The 24,950-nt window shown below is 38.8% G+C and overlaps 3 protein-coding genes across 5 annotated transcripts; all 3 read left to right on the forward strand.

The window, feature by feature from the left end:
• The first annotated feature begins 592 nt into the window (after nucleotides 1-592).
• On the forward strand, nucleotides 593-10,144 carry SPARC (Secreted protein, acidic, cysteine-rich). 2 transcript variants are annotated; one of them, XM_053749567.1, is made up of 9 exons: nucleotides 593-729; nucleotides 5,824-5,900; nucleotides 6,204-6,335; nucleotides 6,628-6,712; nucleotides 7,495-7,610; nucleotides 8,400-8,546; nucleotides 8,737-8,939; nucleotides 9,195-9,342; nucleotides 9,705-10,144. In XM_053749567.1, the coding sequence occupies exons 2-9, from the start codon at nucleotides 5,841-5,843 to the stop codon at nucleotides 9,753-9,755; spliced, it is 942 nt and encodes a 313-aa protein (XP_053605542.1). In that variant the 5' UTR covers nucleotides 593-729; nucleotides 5,824-5,840; the 3' UTR covers nucleotides 9,756-10,144. The 2 variants fall into 2 exon arrangements, with proteins under 2 accessions (XP_053605542.1, XP_053605541.1); XM_053749566.1 differs by lacking the exon at nucleotides 593-729 and adding an exon at nucleotides 3,982-4,018.
• Nucleotides 10,145-11,165: 1,021 nt separating this feature from the next.
• On the forward strand, nucleotides 11,166-13,312 carry LOC128672426 (histone H2A.V). The gene is made up of 5 exons (XM_053749570.2): nucleotides 11,166-11,305; nucleotides 11,449-11,526; nucleotides 11,716-11,829; nucleotides 12,329-12,528; nucleotides 12,783-13,312. Exons 1-4 carry the CDS (start codon nucleotides 11,303-11,305, stop codon nucleotides 12,521-12,523), a joined length of 390 nt encoding a protein of 129 aa, XP_053605545.1. The 5' UTR covers nucleotides 11,166-11,302; the 3' UTR covers nucleotides 12,524-12,528; nucleotides 12,783-13,312.
• Nucleotides 13,313-16,260: 2,948 nt separating this feature from the next.
• On the forward strand, nucleotides 16,261-24,939 carry SF1 (Splicing factor 1). Of its 2 annotated transcripts, none has more exons than XM_053749552.2 (14): nucleotides 16,261-16,645; nucleotides 16,733-16,843; nucleotides 17,555-17,687; nucleotides 18,552-18,741; nucleotides 19,228-19,374; nucleotides 20,464-20,539; nucleotides 21,559-21,711; nucleotides 21,889-21,995; nucleotides 22,368-22,534; nucleotides 22,698-22,847; nucleotides 23,448-23,582; nucleotides 23,683-23,958; nucleotides 24,040-24,106; nucleotides 24,375-24,939. In XM_053749552.2, exons 1-14 carry the CDS (start codon nucleotides 16,461-16,463, stop codon nucleotides 24,482-24,484), a joined length of 2,007 nt encoding a protein of 668 aa, XP_053605527.1. In that variant the 5' UTR covers nucleotides 16,261-16,460; the 3' UTR covers nucleotides 24,485-24,939. The 2 variants fall into 2 exon arrangements, with proteins under 2 accessions (XP_053605527.1, XP_053605526.1); XM_053749551.2 differs by having other exon boundaries at nucleotides 16,262-16,645; nucleotides 18,537-18,741.
• The last annotated feature ends 11 nt before the right edge of the window (nucleotides 24,940-24,950 follow it).

Raw genomic sequence — 24,950 nt, forward strand, 5'->3', positions numbered from 1 at the left:
CAGTCTTAGTCAGTCGTCTCGTACGACATTACCACCACATACTTCCATAGATCGCAGTCGAATCTTCAAAATATAAGGACTAATTTTTCTAGGTCCAAACCACACGCCTTTCCCCTATTTCTATCCATTCCAGGATTTACAAAATATCTTTAGATAAGAAAGGGTTTAGATAAAAACAGCTTTAGATTTAAAAGGCCATCGATATTATCAATCGTAGGTACTTATTGTACTCAAATTCAAATCATTTATTCAGAAATTAGACCTTCACAGGCACTTTTTCTAAATTTATAGTTATTTCTCACAAGCTAGAAACTACTGGTGTGTGTCAGTTAAAACATACAACCAGTACGATTTATAAATTAACTAGATGTTGCTGATGGGCTTCGCTCCCGTTGGAATTTTGAAATAAAATATAGCCTATAGCTATATTATATATCTTGGATAATATACCTTTCTAATGGTGAAAGAATTTCTGTAATCGCTTCGGTGTTTCAGAGATTACCCGCCTCAAACATACAAACTCACAAAGCTACCTCTTTATAACAATAGTATAGATTAAAGAAAAAAAAATATTTGCTTACAATAGGTTTCGATCGCCCGAGCTTTTACAAAGCGATACAAACCACTGAAAAACGAATACACGATGAAGCCGTCCCGCCGACGACGTGAAGCGGTCGCCAGTCTGGTGCGCTCGCGGGGACGCTACACACGACCCACACCACCAGTCAGGTGAGTCACGCATTGTTCTATCATACATTTATCGCACATCATAAATTCAAACTTTTTACAAATTAAGATATATTTTATAAAATGACTGTTGATGTTGTTATCATGAAATTAAGGGAAACAATCTTTATGTCATGTTTTGTATCCCAATCGCATGAAATCTTAGATTATTTACATTTAGCCTTTTCCGGAGTTAGGTTTACTCTCGGGTTTAACTATGATCTGTTTTAGTTCAAATTTCAAATGTCTGTATGCAAGTAGATGTTGCGGCATTCAATTCGCGTCATATCGACAGGATTAACTTTGTGTCTGGGTTTGTGTCGGATCGGGAACTGGTTTAGCAAAGTTGAGCGCGACAGGAATGAAGTAGACTTGAAATCCTAAATCAAAATAAATTTATTGTGGAACCGCAGAGTGAAAAATGGGTCAGTATTCATGTGTAGGGATACAAAAAGGGTATAATTTCTGAATTTGCCTAATTATTAGTCTTAACGAGTTATTTAAAATATCGCACTATGAAAATTAAATAACCACTAAAAAGTGATTTCAATTCAACCACACAATTAAAAATATATATAATTTAATGCAAGTACCTAGGTTTTACAATTCGTAAGGTAAATTATTATATATATATATATATATATATATATATATATATATATATATATATATATATATATATATATATATTAAATGATTATATACATTGATTTTAGGTGGTAAGACATAAAATGATATAATGGCACTTAAGTTAACCCCTGAAGTAGGTAGTTGTAATTGAGACCAAACTATTTTGTGCTAAGTCAGAGACTTCTCCAGTTTCGCTGTACGGGCGTTCGTATGTACTCTAGTAGTACACGACTCAAATGTACATGCCGTAACAAATATAGGATAATGTAATTGTTTTGTTATGTTTCTTCGATTCTATATTTAACCACAATAAAAATCCATTATACATAATCAGTAAATTTTTGAAACAATGAGAAGATAAGTTTTTCTGACTGGACAATTTTCACACAAATCTACCTACAAAAAAACTTTTTGTTTATTGACATATATATTTTTAGTTGATGCAATGAACAACACAAACATTGTTAACAGTACAAACAGTCGTCACTTTGCAATGCAGATGTTCTGTTGGTAGGCCATGTCATCTAATTTGCTCTGTTAATGTGACATCACCTTATGAATTATGATCCACAACACCGGCTGCCGTTACCTGGAACATTGTTTTGCAACATCTCAACTCATCATAGTGGTAATATTTATTTTATGTCAGCCTAATCGGTAATCTGTAGTTCCGTACTGCGTTTGGCATGTTTATCTGATTTAAGTGCATTAACTTTATATTCTCGTGTTATGCTGCCTGGATAAAACGTCCAGAATAAGCTTAGAGAAAAGTTACATTATTGGTGTAATAGCGGAGTGGTGTAATTTGTCTTTACGTAATTTGTAGTGTGTATCTTCGTCTCTATTCTCTCTGGTTTTCCAGTGTATTTTTTTTTTGTTGTACGAGGGACCTGAAGACGCTTGGTCTTATCTATTTGATGACGCGACTTCACGATTATCTCATGCTCCGTTAACCGAATTAAGATATTATAATGGAGATGCTATTAATTCATAATCACCGCGAAAATGGTGCTGGCGGTTTTTATTATTTTTATATTATCTGCGTGGGTCACACACAGCTATCGGCGGACACGATAGTGGCTTCCGTCCAGAGCCGGGGCCGGCGGGGCTTGCGATGACCTACATTGCGACATAGCATCCTTGAAATTCGCCAATACCCAGGAAATAATAACAACCGACCCACAAACTGCAGAAAAAAAAACTGACTTTGGATAGTAGGTAAAGTAAATCTATTTTGGCAAATACAAAATAAAATGTCTATGAATGTTTTCATCCGCTGTGTACAGAATACATTAAAATTCATCATCTACAAATTATTTTAGACGAAATCGTAAAACTTGTGAACGAGGTCCAAGCATGGCTTCCTCGTTAGCTCATAAAATATGGCATATGGCATTCACACCGGGCAGCGACACAGATCAGCCCGACAGCGAGGCCGCGGGGTTATCACGACCTGATATCGTCTTCTCAAACCACCACATCCACCAAGCAATATTTTAAGTTTTTTAATGTACATAATAATATGATTACTTCCGAGTATCAACAGAGCTATAAGTAGTATAGTTAGGGTTTTTAATCTAGTTCTCATACTATCTCCTACACATTATTAGATGGCCAATTGCACTATACTCTCTGTTTTTGAATTATTATGGTGTACTGTACTATTATTATTTGTACAATAAAGAGTTCATTTATTGAGCCTAGGCAATTTATTTTTGTACACCATAGGTTCATAAAACCTGCTTCAATGAATCAACCACAACACTTTGTAGGAACATACAAAATGTTGGAAAATTTATTTCAAATCGCATGTAGGGGCAGAATCAAATTTAAATTTTAATGAATCTGCATGGCTCCCCCAGTCTCGCCGGTTTCAGTGAACTCTTTTTAACGCGCGTCGTATGCACTACATGACATGCACTCTGCTCAGACCAAATTGTACAAATATCCGAACGAACAATACACACAAAACGTATTTTAGGAACATGAGTGTTTCCTATTTAAGCTCAGCTATAAAGCTCAAAGGCTTTCTACCCAATATTATCGCATTTAAATAATTCAGTAGCATATTATAGATGCGGATTTTATAAATCGTCCAACAAATGGGTTGTCATACACTTAACCTCATTAAATAAATGGTACTGTTGTGATGTATCAAATTTATCTTATGACCTTTTTATCAGTTCAGTATCGTCCAAATATTTCTATATTCAAGCTCAATCTCAAAAAAGTGGAGTAGACACTCGTATATTTTGTAATCTGGGCCTTAACTTAATGAATACCACATGATACTAATTCAAATTCAAATCATTTATTCAGAAATTAGACCTTCACAGGCACTTTTTCTCGTCAAATTTTATATTTTTATTTATTTCTCACAAGCTACAAACTACTGTACTACGATACGACGCCTTATTTAAACCATTTTTGAAGGAAAGGTGAAAGGAAGAAGAGGTCCAGGGAGACCGAGGAAGAGTTTTGCAAGCCAACTGAAAGAGAAAGCAAGCGTTGTGTCGTATCGAGACCTTAAAAGCAAAGCCGAGGATAGAGGCGTGTACTACACCGACAAGTGTATAGCTCTTAAATAAGAAGAGCTATTTCAGACAAGTCATGGCGAAATCAATGAAATAGGAGCTCTTGATGCATTCTGGGAACGAGAATGGTATAAGTAAAATTTAATTTAAAATGTAAAATCGGGTGCACTGATGACCGCGCGCTTGCAACAATAGATATTGCGACATGAAATAAATATATGACTGGATCCGGTCAATATAATGATGAACTTGCCTTTGATTCGCGTTGTCACATATTTGGGTCAATGGGAATAAATGCAGCTTCTTGTTTCAATCCAGCTTCATTAGCCGCTGTGACGCCCGCCCGGCAAGTAGGTCGGCGTATTGGAAGCTGTTTGATTGATTCGACGTATTGCTGTTTAGATATTATCTGCTCTGCTAGCTATTCATACCAATATCTTATTGTTTTAGAAATATTAGTTTTTTTTTTCTTATAACCGTAAACTAGTATGGTAGTAGTAGTAAATAAGAATTATATAATCGAAAGAATATTTATGGACATGGTGTTCAGTAATTCCGTATTTTTTTCTCTCTAGTAATATTTTAGAGGTTAAGCCTATTTTCTTGTACGCCCTTTTTACGTGAGGAGTTTGCAGTCTCACAAACAGTTCCTTCAAGAAGCGGAGCACCTTTTATGGGTTAGCGAAGGTTTCGCTCATGGTTCCTGGATTTCCCAGCAAGTATTTTCTTATTGATGCCATGCCATGACACTCCAAAAGAATTGGAAACAGTTTCTTGAGCCTCCATACACGTTCTGCATAGTATGCTGTCTGTAAGACCTAGGGTGAAAAGGTGTCTTTTAGTGCATAATGACCAGTAATGAATCCAACTATAATGCGTAAATAGCTCCTTCTGTCAGTGTCGTCATATCTACAGTAGGAGTTTAGCAGAAGCTGGGATGAGGTCATCCCGACATAAAGCGCCGCCTGGCTATCGCATTACAGTTGTTGTGTACTTGCATTAATATATTTCGATGAATAAACTTTTGTAAGTTTCAAAGCCTCAAGCTTTTGAAAAGACTCATTGATCTGGCTATGAGATGCGGGTCAGAAGGGTCCTAGATCGATTGGCCACATATGGTTTCATGTGGAATTAAGCGAATTAGTACCTGTGTGTTGTGTGTGAGTGGTTGTTGTGCCCTTTACTGTATATTTGTAACAAGTTCACGGGATCGTTGGCCTGCTATCTCGTTTCATTCGATTCACATTGACAGTTTCACAATATATGTATAAAAATCTGAAATTTAAAACTGTTTTTCTTTAGAAATATCCCTTAATTTTTTTCTTAATGAAAGGAGCTAAATGTTGTTTTCAATGCCTTTTGAAAATAACATGTACATATAGTACGTTCCATTAAAATCAGAAAAACGAAACAGTTGAACATCCTAGTTTCAGTAGTCGATGTGAAACATTCATCATTCATGGACGCACGTGCACACGAGTGCTTCACTCGTTGCACCTTCGTACTAGTTGCAAGTTTTACTGCCGCCTAAAATAGCGGCGGGAACGCAACCTGCTCCACATATGTAAAGTTATGAGCTGTGGTCCGACACAGATTCATACGACATTCATGATATGTAACTATATTTATATATAGCTATAGCTTGTTGTAAATTATAAGGCAACAAATGGCTCAGGATAGAGACCTTTGGAATTTATGGTATTAGTAAAGAATTATTTTATCGGGACGGATGGATGTGTTGTCAGAATATGACGTATCGTGACTTTTATTAAACCAAACCAAATATGTCATAGACTTTTTTCTTCCGTACAAAGCAGAAGGATATTTGAACCGGCATTTCTTTTCAAATCTAATCAACGACGCGCTTTCTGCAGCACATAAGTTTGTAATCCTTTACTTATGCCTTAACATCGTAATGTGATTTTTTTTCTAGTTGCCAGTGGAGCCAACATGAAGGGACTACTTCTGCTGGCGATAGCGCTCGCCGTGCTCTGCGCCGCTGATGCCGAGGTACTCCTGTCGTAGTAGAGGCAAACAATCTTTCAACCCTCTTTGTGAACTTATCATTATGAGTGAAATCAGTTATTGTGTTATATAGATAAAGTAATTAACTTTAGCTAATAAAGAACAACCTCTGGAAAAAAATCTATCTGTTATTAAACACGCTGCATTCTTCAGTGTCAATCAGGTCAGATATAATTAATTTAGTTAAGGAATTTGAAATTCGGTCGAGTTGTTCCAAAGATTACCTTACACATAAAGTATAAGGCGTAGTGTAGATGTGTTACCGTCAGTGATAATATTTGTGATCAGCGCCACCGGCGGCGGCACCGTCGCCTGCGCACCAGCACGACGCCGGCGCCGGCGCCGCTGAGCGCCGAGGACGAGGAGGCCGAGCACATCGAGCTGGCCATGGCCGAGAAGATGGACGAGACCAAGTTCCAGGTATCACCACTCATATTTGTCGCTACCTTAAACTGAGAAAATTACACCTGGTAATTTCCTTCGTTTAACTCAAACAAAAATGCGTATTAGAAATAGACAAGAAGAAACGGGACAGCGCTAATATATTTTGTCCCAAATCGTGTCCGGTTTTTAACGCCCATTCTGCCCTTTTGAATGAGACGGGCTGCGAAGTTGTATGGATCGATCGGGCTACTTTTCCGTTTGGTCTATTTTGAATATTAGATCTACTTCCTCATTCCTATATGAGTTCATGAATTTGTATGTATCGTAGGAGTACGAGAGGGAGCGAGTGAGTGCGTTGCTGGAACAGATGTCGCGCGACCGCGGTGTTGTCTACAACGAAGTCTACCTCGGAGGTGAGTGCGATGCTTCCTTGTCGTTCCAGCTGCTTCCTCTTTCTTTCCCATGGTTGGCTTATTTTAATACTTTAGCTCCTTTATTATTACCTCTGTGGTCGTGGTCATCTTGCCGGACTGCTACACTGGAGGTCCCGGGTTCGATCTCCGGTCAGGTCAACATGGAAAATGATTTTGATCTTGAATGTTTATCTATATACATATGTATGTGTTATAGGATATAGTATCTTTGAGTTTGTATCGCATAACAAAAGTTTCGAACTTACTTTGGGACTAACTCAATCTGTGTGATTTACATCCCTATATGTATATATCCCTATTATATTTATTTCATTATATAACTTCTTTATTTCAATAATTTACACGGTTAATTACAATCAATATTTATAATAAAAATAGGAAATATAAAAATAAAAGTTTCTAAGCTGGAATGTAAAACATCCTAGGCGTGGCATCCTTTTTTCAAGTTAGACTAATACATAACTAATTTTAACTGAAATGACTTCCAAACTATTAGCAATCGTTGTCAGGCGCGTATCCAGCATTGTGGCCACGATGGGCATGTCTCAAACCGGGCTAATTGTTCAAAATAAACACGTAACCTGGCATGAAATTTCTGAGTTTTCGTGCAATAGACCTTTGACTTTTTTGAGTACTGAGTTTTCACCATCGAATCGATTCGATGATGAAAAGTGAAATGCAAACCCGCACTTCACCCACAGAATACCTTTTCGATTCGTAGTGTATGTAGTAGAATATGTAGTTGTCCCGTTCGCCCCTAGACCCGTGCCTGAAGGTGCACTGCAGCGCGGGCCGCGTGTGCGAGATCGACGAGCACGGCGACGCCGTCTGCAACTGCATCAAGGAGTGCCCCTACGAGACTGAGTCGCGCCGCAAGGTATGTTCATTTATACTTACAATCACTATTTACCCGCGACTTCGTCAGCGAAGAATAGTTACTTCTGTCAGTATAATTATATTTTATGTGATTAATGTGTTTATGCCATATAACGATCAATATTTTTGTGGGTCGTAATAAGTCGTTTTTTCATTCATCATGATTTTCATACAAACGCACCCTACATTATAGTCTGTAGAAATTGTTTTTTTTTATTTGGAGATATAGAAAGAGTGAAAAAGTTTACCGTGTACATACAGACGCGACAGGGCTGTCGCCTCTGTATGAACACGATAAACTCAATAAAACATTAAAAACATTATAAATCATACACCTAAACCTTTACCGCAAGAAAATTCGTACAGTAGTTTTTGAGTTTATCGCGAACAGACAAACAGATAGACGCGGCAGAGGACTTTGTTTTATATTATGTGAGGATTAGGATCTTTGTTTTCACCACATTCTTGTTTTTACTATTTTTATCGTGTGTGTGTACTAGATGACTCAGGTTTTATTCAAGTCGCCTAGAGGCAAACATGGTTTTTATAATGTTTTAAGTCACGAAGAAGTCACGAAACACGAAGCGAGCGAATGCACACTGTAGCCCCGCCCCACTCTAGCTGTCGAACTAGTCGATTGGACGGACAGTCAGGTTGGCGATAGAATGAGTTTTACTCGCCTGATGTAGTGTAGACCAATCGATCTAATTGAAAGGGTAGGAGAGACAAAGAAGTATATAGGTAATTATTTATTTCAAATGTTCTCGAATGAGTTGACTGAATGTCCTAGGTGTGCACAAACAACAACGAGACGTGGCCGTCGGACTGCGAGGTGTACCGGCAGCGCTGCCTGTGTCTGGAGGGCTCCGACCAGTGCAAGGGGCCGCAGTACCACCACGTGCAGATCGACTACTACGGCCAGTGCAGGGAAATGCCGGTATCTAATCTACTCGAGAGCCTTTCACGCTATTTATCATTGACACACTATTGAAATTCACTTAAACATTGAAATGTAATAGTAATATGTAATTGTGATATCAAAAGTGCTAAAACTGTTTTGTTATATTTTTCCTACTATTTTGTTTCCGACATTTGATTTCGGTTTGTATAATTCCCGAATGGTGAAGGCGTGCAGCGAGAGCGAGATGTCGGACTTCCCGCGGCGCATGCGCGACTGGCTGTTCAACATCATGCGCGACCTCGCCGAGCGCTCCGAGCTCACCGCGCACTATCTGCAGATGGAGAGGGAGGCCGAGACCAACCTCACCAGGCGCTGGACCAACGCGGCCGTGTGGAAGTGGTGCGATCTGGACGCTCACGACAACGACCGGTATGTGGCACGCCATATGCACGAGTATGCCCAGCAGGGGGACATTCATGTGCTACGTAAAAAAAGTTTAAATTTAATTTTGATTCTAGTTGTAACACTACAAATACTATGCGTCCTATGTGACGGACAACATTTTTATTGACCTTCCGGAACACACGTTATACGATAAAAAATAACAAGAGAGTGAAAATTTAAAAATAACCTGAAATGCCACCGCAAGGTGTGCTACAGTAGCGCAAAATATTGTCGTGGCAGATACGTGTCCCGGCACGAGCTGTTCCCGATCCGCGCGCCGCTGATGGCGCTGGAGCACTGCATCGCGCCCTTCCTCGACCGCTGCGACGAGGACCACGACCACCGCATCACGCTGCACGAGTGGGGCAAGTGTCTGCAGCTCGACGAGGTACACTACACTCTACTCTACTCTACTCTACTGCTACTCTCTCTATCCACGATACTGAACAAGTTTTTACATATTCCTCATGTTAGCTATTTGATTTTGTATGCCCTGGAATATTATTTTTTGACTTTTGTATCGACTACCCAGTATAATATTTCATTATTAGTTTTGCATTGGACGCAGTTCGGTTCGAATTTTACATTATAGATAACTTCTGTCTGTGTCATCTGATATCTAAAAGCGATGTTCAATTTGAAAATAGTGAAAGGCCTGCATGATTTATTTTTCTGAACGTTCACAAGAAATCTTAGACATTCCAGTTCCAGCTCTCGGCATATGATCGGTAACGATGCCGAATGTTTCAGTACGACTTGGAGGACCGCTGCGACGAGTTCGTGGACGAGCCCGCGCCGTGAGCCGCGCCCGCTGAACCTGATCCTGTTGTCTCCAGCATATCTAATGCCCCTAGTATATATTTTATAAATCTGTTATTGTACGTTATCTAATTTTATTGTACTGTTAACGTACATGCCGATGCCTATTTGTTTATTTCCATACAAAGTTCAGATTAAATAACGTACAAGTAATGAAATGAGGCATGTAATAGAAACATAACATCTCTGAATAATAATGTAATTGGAAACTGATTTACCTCCTTCACAGTTTATATACCAAGTTGCCATAAATAAATTATTTAGATGTAAGCATAATGAATCTTTTATAAATGAACTTGTAAAAGCAGTACTGTGATTTTGCTGCCAAATATGTTTACATAAACGTATTTTTAATAAACTAGTGTAAATATTGTTGTTGTTTTATTTATCCTATACATTTTTGTCTTTGTATTTATGGACTTCACGCCTACTGAGCCTACCCGCACACTAACGCCTCCATCTCATTTTTATCAATTTTAATTGTGGTACACGAGAAATGATTATTAGCAGTATACTTTTTTATATAAATACAGTAGGTTTATCTTTACCGTGGCAGACGCATTGACTATGAAGCACTGTTATCGTCTCAGTTGTCCAATTATGAAGCAACTCAATGGGATCATGAAGGTGTTGGCATAGGAGAGAATCTCTGGCGTAGTCAACAACGGTACAATCGTGTACGTACACTGCATGTACCTATTCTTTTATAAAAGTTATAAAAATCTATTTAAATAGGATCGTACCTCCTACTTACAGTTGTATTCCTTTTCTCATAACTGAGGGAACACGCAACTACCAGTGTTAGCAATATAAACAAAAAAAGCCTAGGTGCAGTTTCCTCCCGATTTTATCCTTCACCAAAGCAAGTAGTGGTCGATGAGGAGGATTAAGGGAAGACTTTCATACAACTTCTCGGCCCAAGCGGGCTAATCTCATACAAAGTGGCAGATTGGTCCAATCAAGCATGTGATGAGAAACAAAATATATTATCAGCGCTCTGTCTCGTTTCTTCTCAAATTATTTCTAATATGCACATCTCTTTCTCGAATGAGCAAAATGGAACATATGACGGAGTCTATAGCTTTCTCTATCTACACTGTGAATGCGTGTACGTGTTACGCTGTGGTGTGACGGGACTCTTGATTTTCAACACAGCATTTTTTTATAATATTTATCAATGTTGCTAAAAATGTATCTAGAATTTAATATCTAATTTATTTCATAATATATGACATAACATGCTCAATCAGAACAATAGTTGTGTGAACAAAACGCAAAGTTATATAGTTCCGATAAAAGCCACGTAGCTTGATGGCGTCACTGTGTTTGAACCGCCATTTTCTGTGTTGCTGATTGGTCCAATCGGAGATGTTTATTTTTACGGCATTTCCGCTCACGTGTGGTTGGCCAACCTGTATGGCGTGGACAACAGCGGAACTGCCATCTTGTTTCGATTATAGCTTGGCGCCTTTCCTGTGTACGTTCGTTTGGGCTCTGTAGTGAAGTGATTGTGAATTACACGTTTCAAAATGGTGAGTATTGCAAGATTTTGTGAAAAATTGATAGTGTTGTGCATAATAAATGATGTTATTCGATGCCGCGTGGTGTGATTAACTTACTGGCGAAGTTTCAACATCGTACGATGAAAATTAATAGAATTTTTCGCAATTTTTAGGCTGGAGGTAAAGCAGGCAAAGATTCAGGCAAAGCCAAGGCAAAAGCAGTGTCCAGATCGGCCAGGGCAGGCCTTCAGGTACTGTAGTTAGATTTCTTTATTTATTTTACGATTTTTCAAGCTATTTGTGATATTTATACATTATCGAAATGTTATTTCATAAAATTAAATAATACGCATGACCTCTATTATGGCGGCGGCGGCCAACTTTCGTCAGTAGAAATAATCAATACTACGAAGTCTAATAATATGTTTATTGTATTTTAGTTTCCTGTTGGAAGAATCCACAGACATCTTAAAAACAGAACAACAAGTCATGGTCGAGTTGGAGCCACAGCGGCAGTTTATTCAGCGGCTATTCTTGAATATCTCACCGCAGAGGTACGTTTAGTGACGCCCATCAACATGGCGGCTTACAGCTATAGAGCAATGTAATTGCCTAATTATATTTTTTTATAAAACTACTGGTTGGTTCTTAAACTTTTTATACTTATTTTATATACTATTGTTTTAGTCAAAAGATATTTAATTGAAATTTTGTCAAATTCTCGTCTATCGTAAAAGCACTTTAAAATGGCGGGAAAACAAAAAGTGGTATAGCAGCATCGAAATACATTATTCTTCTACAGTTTTAACATTGTTCGTATCTCCATGAATATACTTGTTGCCAAATTTAAAACTTATTTCGTGTCTATAATTCATTTTTATTAGTAGGTAAATAATGTAATATTAAGTTAACAAGCCTTTCTAAAACTTAAAATTATTGTACCTGCCTCCTAGTGCCTACCCAACCTATTTGTTTGTTAGGTACCTACAATAGGTAGGTATCGGTACCACCTAATTTATATTCTCCTTTGCTTATAATTTGATTTATTTCCAGGTATTGGAGTTGGCGGGAAACGCCTCTAAAGATCTTAAAGTGAAGCGTATCACACCACGTCACTTGCAGCTAGCAATCAGAGGAGACGAGGAGTTGGACAGCTTGATTAAAGCCACCATAGCTGGTGGTGGTGTCATCCCACACATACACAAATCTCTCATCGGAAAGAAAGGTGGTCCAGGAGCACCTGTTTAATTTAAGTAAGTACTTACATTATCATTTGTACCTATGAAGTAACTAGTTTAAAACCTCTATGATCGATTTTCATAAAGAAGTGTTAACTATAAATTGTATACATTCACTTTTTGACACAATTTTACACATTCATCTTATCAATTTTTAGGAACATTTTTCATTATTCTTTTTAACCAATGTCAGATGTGCTACCACATTCAATATGCTATAATTTACTTATTTGTGATGTTAAATAACAAATATTCTTTATTGTCCACAGGTTACTTCTGTAAGATTTGCATTGCATTTGACTCCGGGCATGATGTCAGCATTCTAAGTTCATCACCTAATTGTAAACATAGATTACTAATAAAAATAGTGGTTGGTGGAAATAAACAGTGGAGTGACTTCAGAGAACAGTTGGTCCGGACTTGTAGCTATAAGTGTTAGAATAAGCAGATTTAAATATGATTAGAATTAAGTTTGAATTCCTTGGTTTGTTAATGGGATATTTCTGCTGAAGAATGTACAATTAATTTTGTGTACTGCTTAAATTATTTTGCTGCCAGCTTCTGAAGCCATTAGAAGCTGGTGCAATATAATTTATATTAATTAATATTATACTTGAACTCATGTGTAACTGTATTTGTTTGTAAGCTTAAAGCTGTTGTAATATTATTTTACAGCATTTTGTATTTTTGACATTTTGTACTAGCCAATGTTGTTCTAAATTGTAATTCGGTATGATTGAACTGTTACAAATTGTAAGAAATGTATTTTGAACTTTAAAATATAACAAAAGAAAGCTCACCTCTTGTTTATAATTTGTTCAACATCAATGTTACTCTTATCTAGAAAGCTTCAATTGTAACCATTATTTATAGACCGATTGGAGTGGTTGTTTGAACACACAAGCTTATTACTAGCTCGAAAGTAAAAAAAAAATAGTATTTGTTACAATTACAACATCAGCTGTGACGCCAGCCCAGAGTTGTAACATACAACTGGTTTAAAGACCAGCGGCCTGTCTGACGTCAACCTTGGAAATACTGTTGTCTTGCAGCTGATTCGTTTCAGAGATGTGTGTGAATAGGAACTATGATAATATTGTTATCAAACTATTATTGATAATGGAAAAAGGCATACTATTGATTGTTTTAAAAATTTTTTCTTTGTTCGAAAATTAATTATAAACATATTTCAAACTTCATGCCAGGGGGGACACCTATTAGACATAGATATTTGGAGCAATACTATTGGTAAAAATAACAATGTGATGTATTTTGTATGCTATGAATAAATTTATTTCTATTTCAATACTATCGAACCATGACGACAATTGTCGAACATTACTATCGATAGCTCTGCAATATTACATAAACTATCGATACATAGGTTTATATTCAATTAATTTGCAATGTTGGATATACCTACTATCGATAGTCTAATCGTCTCAATAATCGGGCAGCAACACTACATACAGATAGGCCCTAATAATATAAAGTACTCTGTGGATAGGCCACAGAACTGTGATATAGGCAGATTTCAAAACAGTGTAGGTAGGTTGTCAATTGATTCAAATCAATGGCACAAATGCACAATTTTTGGCATAATAAGGACAATATTTCAGAATAGCGGCATTAGGTTACCGACTGTTTCACCATAGAAGATACGCAATAATCTTGAAATCCAAGTTTAGGTTTTGTCGTACCTTACCTTTACGGGGTAGACAGAGTCAAGCACGAAGGTCACGTGTGTGTTAGCTGGTTATTGGTGTTATTTCGCCTAAAGGTGCGAACGGACTTGACGCAAAACTGGCTCAGACTAATCTCGTTTTTAATTTAATTCTCGTTAAGTTTTTTTTGTCACAATATTTTATATGTCGTCAGAAATTTTGTTGCATTCAACGCGTCGTAAAAAAACATGTCCGTGTGTAAGCTGTAAACCAGTTAGGAGTTCTCTCGTTGGAGGCGATCCTGGGTGCACCATCATGTTCATGCTTATTATAATGATGCATTGTCATGAAAACTGAAGCGACAGCAATTCTGTAAGATAAATAGAAGATGATGAAATTCAATTTACAAGATTTGATTACAGACAGGCAAACATCGGGTGAAACTAAATAAAACCTTGTAAAAAACATCTTTCTCTAAAAAAAACTAATTTCTAATTCAATACTTTTAATCTGATTACTTGCAATTTGTTGATGTATCAACAAAAATATTTTTTTATTGAGATTCAGGGTTACTTTTGTAATAAACAATACATATATTACTACAAACTCCGGTGTATGTACGTACATCCTTACATATTATAAAACAAAGTCATCTGCAGCGTTCGTCTGTCTGTTCGCGATAAACTCAAAAAAGTTGTACCTCCTAGTAGGCACTAATTTTCATGAGGTTTTCACCAATAGATAGTGTGATTCCTGAGGAAGGTTTAGATGTATAATTTACTATGTTTTTACCCGAGCGAAGCCGGAACAGACCACAAGTACCTACATAAGTAGATATAACAACCTTGCCTCCGAAAACCGAGAGGTCCCGGGGCGAACCCCGGTCGGGTCATGATGAAAAACGATATTTTTCTGATTGGCCCGGGTCTTGGATGTATATCTATATATATATATATATATATATATATATATATATATATAGTTGTCTAATATATATATATATATATATATATATATATATATATATATATATATATATATATATATATATAGATATATATATATATTAGACAACTTTATTAATCCTTTCATTATGTAAGCATTCGTTTGTGAAAATATACAAAAAACAAATTTTAAAAAGGTACCCTTTGCTTGAACGAGAGCCTTTAAGTATATGCATACCATGATCAAGCGGATCAAATCAACAGATAGACAAACTTTCGCATTTATAATATATGGATAAATTTGTTTCGATCTTTGCTCCTTGCTCATCGGCTCACGAATTTTGTCGATATGTCAACGTCACGTCAATGTAGTCAAGCATGAGTCAAACAAAAAACCTAAGAACAAAACAAATCTACCTAGCTGTCACTGTCAAACTTTAAGAAAAAAACTAAGGGTTGTAAAAATTTTGGGTGAAAACCGGTGTAAAACCGGTTTGCACCGGTTTCTGGCGTAATCACTTTCAAAAATTACGTAAAAATAAAGCATCCCAAGCTAAAGTACGTTTAGTCACTATCGCTCTTTACATAATTTAGTATTGACAGAACGAGACAAAACATAGTCATCTTTTTTAAGCTTTATCTTTTTTATGAATAACATGATTAGCCACTAAGGGGATAAAACAGGGTGTGTACATTTTTATGAAACTACGTACATTTTGATATTGCTTACTTTGGAACTTAGATTTACATTTGTGGACTTTTGGTAAATAAAAAATAATAATACTTTTTTGTTTGTATTTTTAATCTCCACTTCTAACACAAAAATAAAATTAGAGGTTGCTTCTATAGTTTTGTTGCTTGCAGCTTCTATGAAAATTCAACATTTTTGTATACACACATACAAAGCATTTCTTCAGAACCTTTGCACTTTTTTTCTTTTTTGATGACCCGCGTTGTAGACACTTATATCAATTTTTATTTAGTTTTATGTAAAAATATAATAATAAATTCTTTACAATAATTAACAGATTTATGAAGACATATTATTATCTGCTAGTTTTACACCGGTTCTTGTAGTATCGGTGCAAAACCGGTTTTGCATTGGTTCTGCACCGGTGTGATGCAAACCTCTAGAAAAAATTAAAAAAGTATAATCGAATCGAAATCGAAGCTTTGTGTTGCGTGGATTATATTCTATCACACATTTTCATTTTTTAATTGTAGGTAGTTTATTTCGATATTGAAATTTGACATCTAGCTAAAAACGTTTTAGTCTTGGTAGGTACCTACTTACAAAAAAGTTAGCGTTCAGGCGAGTGAAACTTGTGGCAGTAGTACAATGAGTTCACGACATCGAGACCGCAGTAGGTCGCGCGATCGCCACAAGGATCGTGACCGCGAGAAGACCCGCGACCGCGACAGGGACCGCGATCGCGACCGCGACAAGGATCGAGATCGTGATAGAGATCGCGACCGTTCAGACCGCGATCGGGGTAGAGACCGAGATCGGCACAGATCCAAAAGGTAAGTTTTTCTTAGCTATCTCACGATTATGTTGCCTCAGACCCTAAATATTTGTAACAATACCTAATGTTTTACTGTGGTTTAAAGAGATAAGGATCGTGAACGCAGCCGCAGCAGGGACCGGCACAAAGAGAAGCACAGGAGCCGGACTCGCTCGCGCTCTAGAAGTCGGAGTCGCGGCAGAAAGTCCAAGGACAGGTAAATCTTTACTGTCTTTATTAAAATCTCAGATCACCAGCTTTATCCTCCATCCTGGAAAATAATGCGGCTTAGGCAAAGCACATAACTGACAAAATGGTGTTTTGCTACCTAAAATTTTCTTATAAAATCCTAATATAGAAAACACATACCTTACCTTTATATGTTTTCTATATAAAATTCAAAATTCACAAACAAACAAATTAATGGTTCAAGTTGAAACTGTACCACAATTATTTATGATGGCTACAGATGACTCAACTGTTTTGAGTATTCATCATAGTAATAAAAATTGGGGGTTGGGTTTTAAATCGTGCCGATCTAAGTGAAGGTTGAGGGTTAATCACCTGGTGCAAATTTTTTTTACCAGAGACAAGTAGTTTTTATTTTTAAATAAAATTTTACAATTTTTAGGTTATATTTATTGCACAAAAATACTGCCACACTACATGGTTACATACATAAAAAAACAAATCATTCTGACCCAGAAAATTCATTTGTCGCCAAGGTTGGAAACCATACTCAGAGGATAGAGTCTCAGTGGAGAGCTGTAAAAAGGTTCTTCTGGAAATAAAATTATAACAATCCAGGCAATTTTGCAGATCTGATTGTCGAATATATGTGTAGATGCAGGTAGTGACAATGTGTAAGTTTTGTTTCTGACCACAATAAGCACTCTTACACCTTTTACTTCATAATGAATTTGTACAGGGATGGTACCATTGCACTCCTGGACCAGATGGTAGGCACCACCACAAAGGCCACAGCTCGGGCGGTGACCAATACCACCACCATCAACCCGGCCACACAGGCTGCCATCTTGGCTGCTGCAGCTGTTGCGCAGGTATTGTACCTATACAAATTAAATTTCCCTTTGCATGTTGCCATTTTTGGTTCTAACTGAAATCATGTGGATGATTATTTAAAATAATTCTATACCTGATTTCAGCATAATGAACAAGAGAGACAGGTAAACACTGAAAATAAATTCAAACAATAACATTGAAATATTCAAAAAGCTATGTTTTATCACCAATAAAAAGAATGTATGATGAAGTCAAAGATATTTTCACTAGCGACCCTGCCCGGTTTGGAAGTGAGTTTATTATTTATGGGGTAGACAGAATTTATCTAGCTAAACACATGACCTTTGAGTCTCGCCACTTTTGATTCTATCTACCACATAAAGTATTTTGTAAGATAAAACAACCTGGACCCAGACGTGATACATTGACCAACCCACTGAACAGGTCTGGATCGCTAGTGAAAAGTAATCTTGTAATGTTTGAAACTTAATTTCACAAAATGCAGATAGAATACCTACATATTGATTTTATTTTCAAGATTATATTGTGTAATCTGTAATCCTTTCTGAAGATTGAAATTTACATTCAAAATGTAATATGACAACTGATTTAAAGCTTCTTTTATATGTTTTCTAGAAATATGTTAATTACATGGTGAGAAATTTTGGTTTTCTTTTTTATTTCTTAATTGAAGTTTTTATTCCCCCTTATAATTTTTAAATTAAAAATTGTGATATATTTTTGTTTTCAAAATATTTCGCTGTCTTTAAACGGTGAAAACTCGTATTATGTTTTGTTGTGACGTGCCTTCATTTATTTTTGTTATTTTATTTTGATTTGTCCATTTACTTGTGTGCGTCTCGTGCTTGTCCGGCGGGCGATAACAGACGTTTGTCGCTCAGCGTCGCATCGCGGCGCCGGTGCAGCCGGCCGCCGCCGCCGCCGCCGCGCTGTCCGCCGCCACCGCCATCCCGCCGCCCACCTCCGTGCAGCAGAAGCTGGAGCTGCTGCAGGCGCGCACTGAGTCCCGCTACCGGGAGAAGCCCTCGCACAATGACTATCATCCCGATGATGATAAAGATGACGGACAAGGTCGGTGGATAATTTGTCATCATGTCAGTAGATTCAAAACATTGAAATTCTTTCAATTTCTTTATTCACTTTTATGTGTTCTTTCCCGAAGTCAAATAGATATCCGGTCAGGATATACTTCACATTAATAAATACTAGATTAATCAAACACTTATGTATTTGAAGGTTAGAAGCATGCAAATTGAAATCTCATCTCTTAAAAATATAGATTTAAAAAGTGAGACTCTTTTCATTGCTAATTGTTTCACTTCTTGATACGACGATACGAAACCCACTTATTCTTTTATTTGCCTTATTTAATTCTCTTAGTCTTCAGAATCTCTGTTGCTTGTTCCATACATATGTATACTTTAATAAGTCCCTTTCGAACCGCGGTTGTATAAAGGTGAAATCAATCATCAAGTGTTGCGATGTTTGTTGCCCGCACAAGCACAAGCACGGGCAGGAGTGTATGAGTGTATGAGAGTGAGGTTGAGTGTCGCGCAGGCCCGCCCGGCGAGACCTCGGCGGAGCGCCGCTTGCGGCGGCGGCGCTCGCGCTGGATGGGGTCGGAGCACGACAAGACCTTCATCCCGGGCCTGCCCACCGTGCTGCCCTCCTCGCTCACGCGCGACCAGGAGGAGCAGTATCTACGTGAGTCTCTGTCTCTTTCTACGCTTTCTCTGCTCTCTCTGCGCTCTCTGCGCTCTCTGCGCTCGACGCTCGATAAGGTTACCGGCTATGGCAGGCTCCCGATGCTCTTTTTGGAATAACTATACTTATTTGTATTAATAAAACGAAAATACTTTCTAAAAAATTAACGACACGACGGAAATCAGACTCCTTCTATACTTATTCCTGTTGTACTCCTTCTATACTTATACCTGGTAACCTTATTTATGAGTCATTTTGTACCTGTTGAGCGTCAACATTGAGCAACACTAAAATGACACACTGTAGTGTACCTTGTCACACGACTTTGTCAGTCATGCAATGTATACTAACGTGTATTTTGTTATACAATTTATTTGGTCATAACAAGTTCTACCTATTGATAGTATTACAAATATAGATTGTTGTTTACAAATATGTATACCTTATTTTATTTACATGAAAACCAAATTTCACAGTTTTGCTATATTTCAATAGGCGAAGCTTGTTTTATTGTAAGATGAATTGCTAATTATTTCGTTGTCCAATTAATTTTGGGGTAGTTTATTATAAAGCGCAAACTAGTAACAAATGGGTTCACAATTAGAACATCGTATTTCCTGAGGCTTTTAAAATCACATGAAATGTCAAGATGCTTTCTGGAAATTAAGTAATAATTTAACTTTTATTTAATTCTCTTTTTATGTACATATATAATCAATTTTTCTGATTTAATTACTAATAGAGGAGCTCCTGTGTTTGATATCAATTATTGGAATATAATAATGATTTTGTAAAAAAATTAGTTAAAGTTTAAATTTACACATATTATTTGATACATGCAAATTAGATGCTTAATTTTCTGCTTAACTTTTATTTCAGCCGATATAATTTGCTTCTTTCAGGACATTATCATGTATTGTGATGAGACACTTATTATTTCAGGAGGGTATAATACCTATTCATTGTAAATTAAATGTAATTACGTAACGTATTAGGCCAGCAGATTTAGGTAAGTGGTAGGTAGTGTGGAGTAGGTCAGCATTCTAATGATGGCTTGTGGCCGCGGATGGCTAATGCGTTCCCTTGCAGTGCAACTGCAGATCGAGGAGGTGAGCCGCAAGCTGCGCTCCGGAGACCTGGGTATCCCCGCCAACGTCGAGGAGAGGTGCGTCACCGCGCGTGCGCCAGCCGCCACATGAGTATCGCTACAACTAATACTTTATTATTCCCTAGCCGACGCTCGAGCGGACTAATCACTTGATACACTATTTTTATATTATTATCTCTTTTGCAATATTATATTAACATGATAATTTCATTTGATTGAGCAAATTGTTCTCAGTTAACTTAGACCTCGAATATTTGAATAGCTTTGTTTAAAAAAAATACAACATATATAGAAAAAACTGACAAGTTAATCAAGTCCATAATAAAGGAAAGGTTACCCGCCGGATAGAGGGGAGCCGCGCGCGCCTTGTCTAATGAGCCGTTTTCCTGTTCGCAGGTATACTCGCTGCTAATATTAATCATTTTAATTTTAATAACGATCTTTTCAGCGACGGCCATCTTAATCAAATTGTTTTCAGGGCTAACGATATTAAAATTTCAGGTCATTAATCAAATCTTTTCCCTGAATGTTAGGGCTAGGGGTAGTTCGTGACCTTGAGAGATGTTGACTGATTTCAGTGTATTACTCCCACTTAACAAATATAATTATTCTGGATTTATTTTATTACGCGAGAGATATAAACAATAAGGGCTTTTGTGTGAAGTAACACTGAAATTATTCGATATTTATTTTGTCACAAATCACACATTTTGTTTTACATTACGACATCAATACGCAAGCGCACGAACCGTAGTGTTGCCATAAAGTTACGCTCGCTTGATAAAATGTAAAATTATTTATTGAAGTGTCGGTACACTCTTTCGTGCGTTTGCACGTTGTTGTTACCGCGGCGCGTGTCCGGCCCTTCGTGAGCTCCATTACAGAACAATACTAATAATTAGTACACAATTTCGCGGTTTGACCGTAAGCAAAAATAAATGACTATATTGAAAAAATATTATATCAGATTTGTAATCGAAGATAGCGTGGATTTGGGCGAAGTTCTGTATCGGAGTAGTCAGTAGGACGGGCCCGTGCGGCCGCTGGTGGGAGTGTGAGACGTGGCGCGGTTGCAGGTCGCCGTCGCCGGAGCCGATCTACTCCACGGACGGCAAGCGGCTGAACACACGCGAGTACCGCACGCGCCGCAAGCTGGAGGAGGAGCGCCACCGCCTCGTGCAGCGGATGCAGCAGATCAACCCCGAGTTCAAGCCTCCGCCCGACTACAAGTGAGTGCCACCGTGTTACCTAAGCTCCCTTTAGACTTTGCTCTAGCTACTGTCTGCTGCTACGAATTGATACATTGTTCAACCGGGTCGAAGGATAGTGTGTGTGGTGGATACTACAGCTTTTACTTTGTAGTCCTTTGGTCGCGATGAGATGTATGAATGCAAGTTCCCCCGCAGGCCGCCCATCATCCGCGTGCACGACAAGGTGATGATCCCGCAGGAGCAGCACCCCGACATCAACTTCGTGGGGCTGCTCATCGGCCCGCGCGGGAATACTTTAAAAGGTTTTCATTTATTTATTTTGTGGTTAATAAATATTTTTCATTTTTTAGGGCTCAGAAGTAAACAAGGAATCCTTATAGTTTTGTCATGTTTGTCCGTCCGTCATAGACTGAGCTCAGAAACAGTCGGGGATAAACTATTTCTCCTATACAACTGTCTCGTCACACAGATAGCCATAATAACAGAAGAATTAGTAACCAAGTCACTGACCTCATAGCGCTTCACGTATAATCACAGCGAAACCTAAACGAAGTAACAGCACTGTGTTCTCTTCTCTCACAGGCTACGCGGCCACTTCACGTATAATTATGATTTGTTGTTCATCCTTTGAATAGTCTGTTTAATAGCATTTTAATAAAATTTGCTTATTACAGCTATGGAAAAAGAAACTGGCGCGAAGATAATAATTCGCGGCAAAGGTTCAGTGAAGGAGGGGAAGGTGGGCCGCAAGGACGGGCAGCCGCTGCCGGGCGAGGATGAGCCGCTGCACGCCTACATCACCGCCACCAGCGCCGACTGCGTCAAGAAGGCTGTCGAGAAGGTACGCGGTCATCTGAGCCCAGGCTCAGCTGGCGGTATTGGACGGTATTGGATCGGACTTATTTTGCGACTCGTGAACCGATTTATCTATTGATTTATTTATCGTATTACAGCGTTCCTAAACATATGTCTGAGGTAAATATGTGATAAGACATGTATTGCAGATCAAGGAGGTGATCCGGCAGGGCGTGGAGGTGCCGGAGGGACAGAACGACCTCCGGCGCATGCAGCTGCGGGAGCTGGCGCAGCTCAACGGCACTCTGCGCGAACATGACGCCGCGCGCTGCGCCAACTGCACCGCCACCGACCACAAGGTGCGGACTTCTCTCTCAATGGGATCCAGGACCAAAACTGATCTGCATCGTTTCATACCATCAAGTTAATTTTTAATACTAATGCGATTCATTTCAAGTTCCTAAATTGAACTGCGCTGCATTTGAAACGTTTCGTAAAAGTTGATGGTAGGCCTGGCCTGCTGCAACTGTTTGTTCGGATACGACGATAAACTGAATTTTCTTGATTGCGTGTAAATTTTAATCTTAGATAACTTCTAAATATTTAAATATACATAGAGGACCCTTTTATAGGCCTTTTTATGATACATATATTTTCGTAGTACAAATTTGTTGCCTCCCATACGATTTGGCCAGCGCAGCGATCACACTAAACATTAAATTTACTCATATTTTAAAACCTTCGAAAATAATTTTTCTAAATAAAAGTGAAAACTCCATCAATTTTTGTTAAATGCAAATATGCTATCTACATGCTGTCCGTGTGCAAAATTTCGTCGATAACTTTTCAGTAGATTCAACGTGATGGAGCGAGGAACAAATGTTTTCACACGCTCCCATTACCATCGAAATGTTTGCATTTATAATATTTATGTGGGATTTGGTTCGTGAACCCGTCAGACGTGGCAGTGCCCGGACAAGCCGAACGTGACGTCCAGCATCGTGTGCAGCGCGTGCGGCGGCGCCGGCCACATCGCGCGCGACTGCCGCGCCAAGCGGCCGGGCCAGCAGCTGCTGCTGCCCAAGCAGAACAAGGTCGATTTTGTTTGTGAATACTAGTTATACAGACAAAAATTCAAATAAGAACCGATTATATAGACGGCTCAATTTGAATGAATACGAAATCTGTTTCCAGGCGAAGATCGACGAGGAGTATATGTCCTTGATGGCGGAGCTGGGCGAGGCGCCGCCGGCGGGCGGAGTGGGCACTGGGGGCGCGGCGCCCCCGCGGCGGTTCCCGGGCGGCGGGGGCACGGCGCCCCCGCGCGCGCTCATGGCGCCGCCCGCGCCCTGGCTGGCGCCGCAGCCGCCGCCGCCGGGCGCCCCCCCCCCGCCGCCGCCGCCGCCGCATCTGCCGCCGCGTCTGCCGCACCTGCCGCCGGCGCTGCGTCCGCCGCCGCCGCACTACCAGGTACACGACCTCGTCTTTCCGAACTAATCGAACGAAATACATTTTAAATTGGCAAATGTTTATTATTATATTTATTGACAGAACGACGGGAAAATGGGTCCTCCGCCCGGAGTGCCCGGGCCTCCTCACATGCCGCCGCCGCCGCCAGGTAAACCAATATTTCATCGATGCATTGTTTTATTCTAGTTTCTTTCAATGAATCTCATACTGCTCACGTTTCTATTACGTATAGCATGATATATATCACTTATTGACGTCAAAATTTACTTAAAACTAAGACTACAACAAGAATAAAGTGATAGATTTTTACCCGTACGTGTGCGTCCTACCTCTATATTATCAAGCACTTGGCCGCGTGGGTTAGTGCACTGATTGCGAAGTCATTTTTTTTGGTGAATGCAAATTGTTTGTCGCAGGCGCGGGCCCGGGCTGGCGCGGGTTCGCGCCCCCGTGGGCGGCGCCCCCGCCCCCCGCCTTCCTCGCGCCCCCGCCCCCGCCCCCGCCCGTCTCCAACGGCGGCGGGTAGGCACCACGGGATCAATACGGCTCTATTATGTTACCTACGTCATATTTTCTTCTCACATTATTGTAATTCTTTGTGCACTTGTTTTTAAATCTCCGAACATTCCGTTTGGATAAAAGGATGAATTGTAATATTTTTATTAACTTCGGAATTAGGTATGTAGTTTATTCCAAAAGCAAAATTTCCATGACAATGATTTTCATTTTCAGATACCGCTTATAAAATAAGCCCCCAATAAGAAATCACGAACTGTTTTTAATTTATTGGTGTAAGCTACAACATAATACATACATTATAAGGTTTCTTTTTTTAATATATATATTATGCCGAAGTATTTAAAAAAATATTGTTCACAAAAATTGCAGCACTAGCCTATCTCATGTTGCCGGCATGTTGTTTGCCAAGGAGCTAGTGTCTGTGAAGTATGATTAGCAATAAACTAATATTATACAATTCAACATTAGTTTCA

This window comes from Plodia interpunctella, chromosome 9 (genome assembly GCF_027563975.2).
Source record: "Plodia interpunctella isolate USDA-ARS_2022_Savannah chromosome 9, ilPloInte3.2, whole genome shotgun sequence".
NCBI classification, from domain to species: Eukaryota; Metazoa; Arthropoda; class Insecta; order Lepidoptera; family Pyralidae; genus Plodia; species Plodia interpunctella.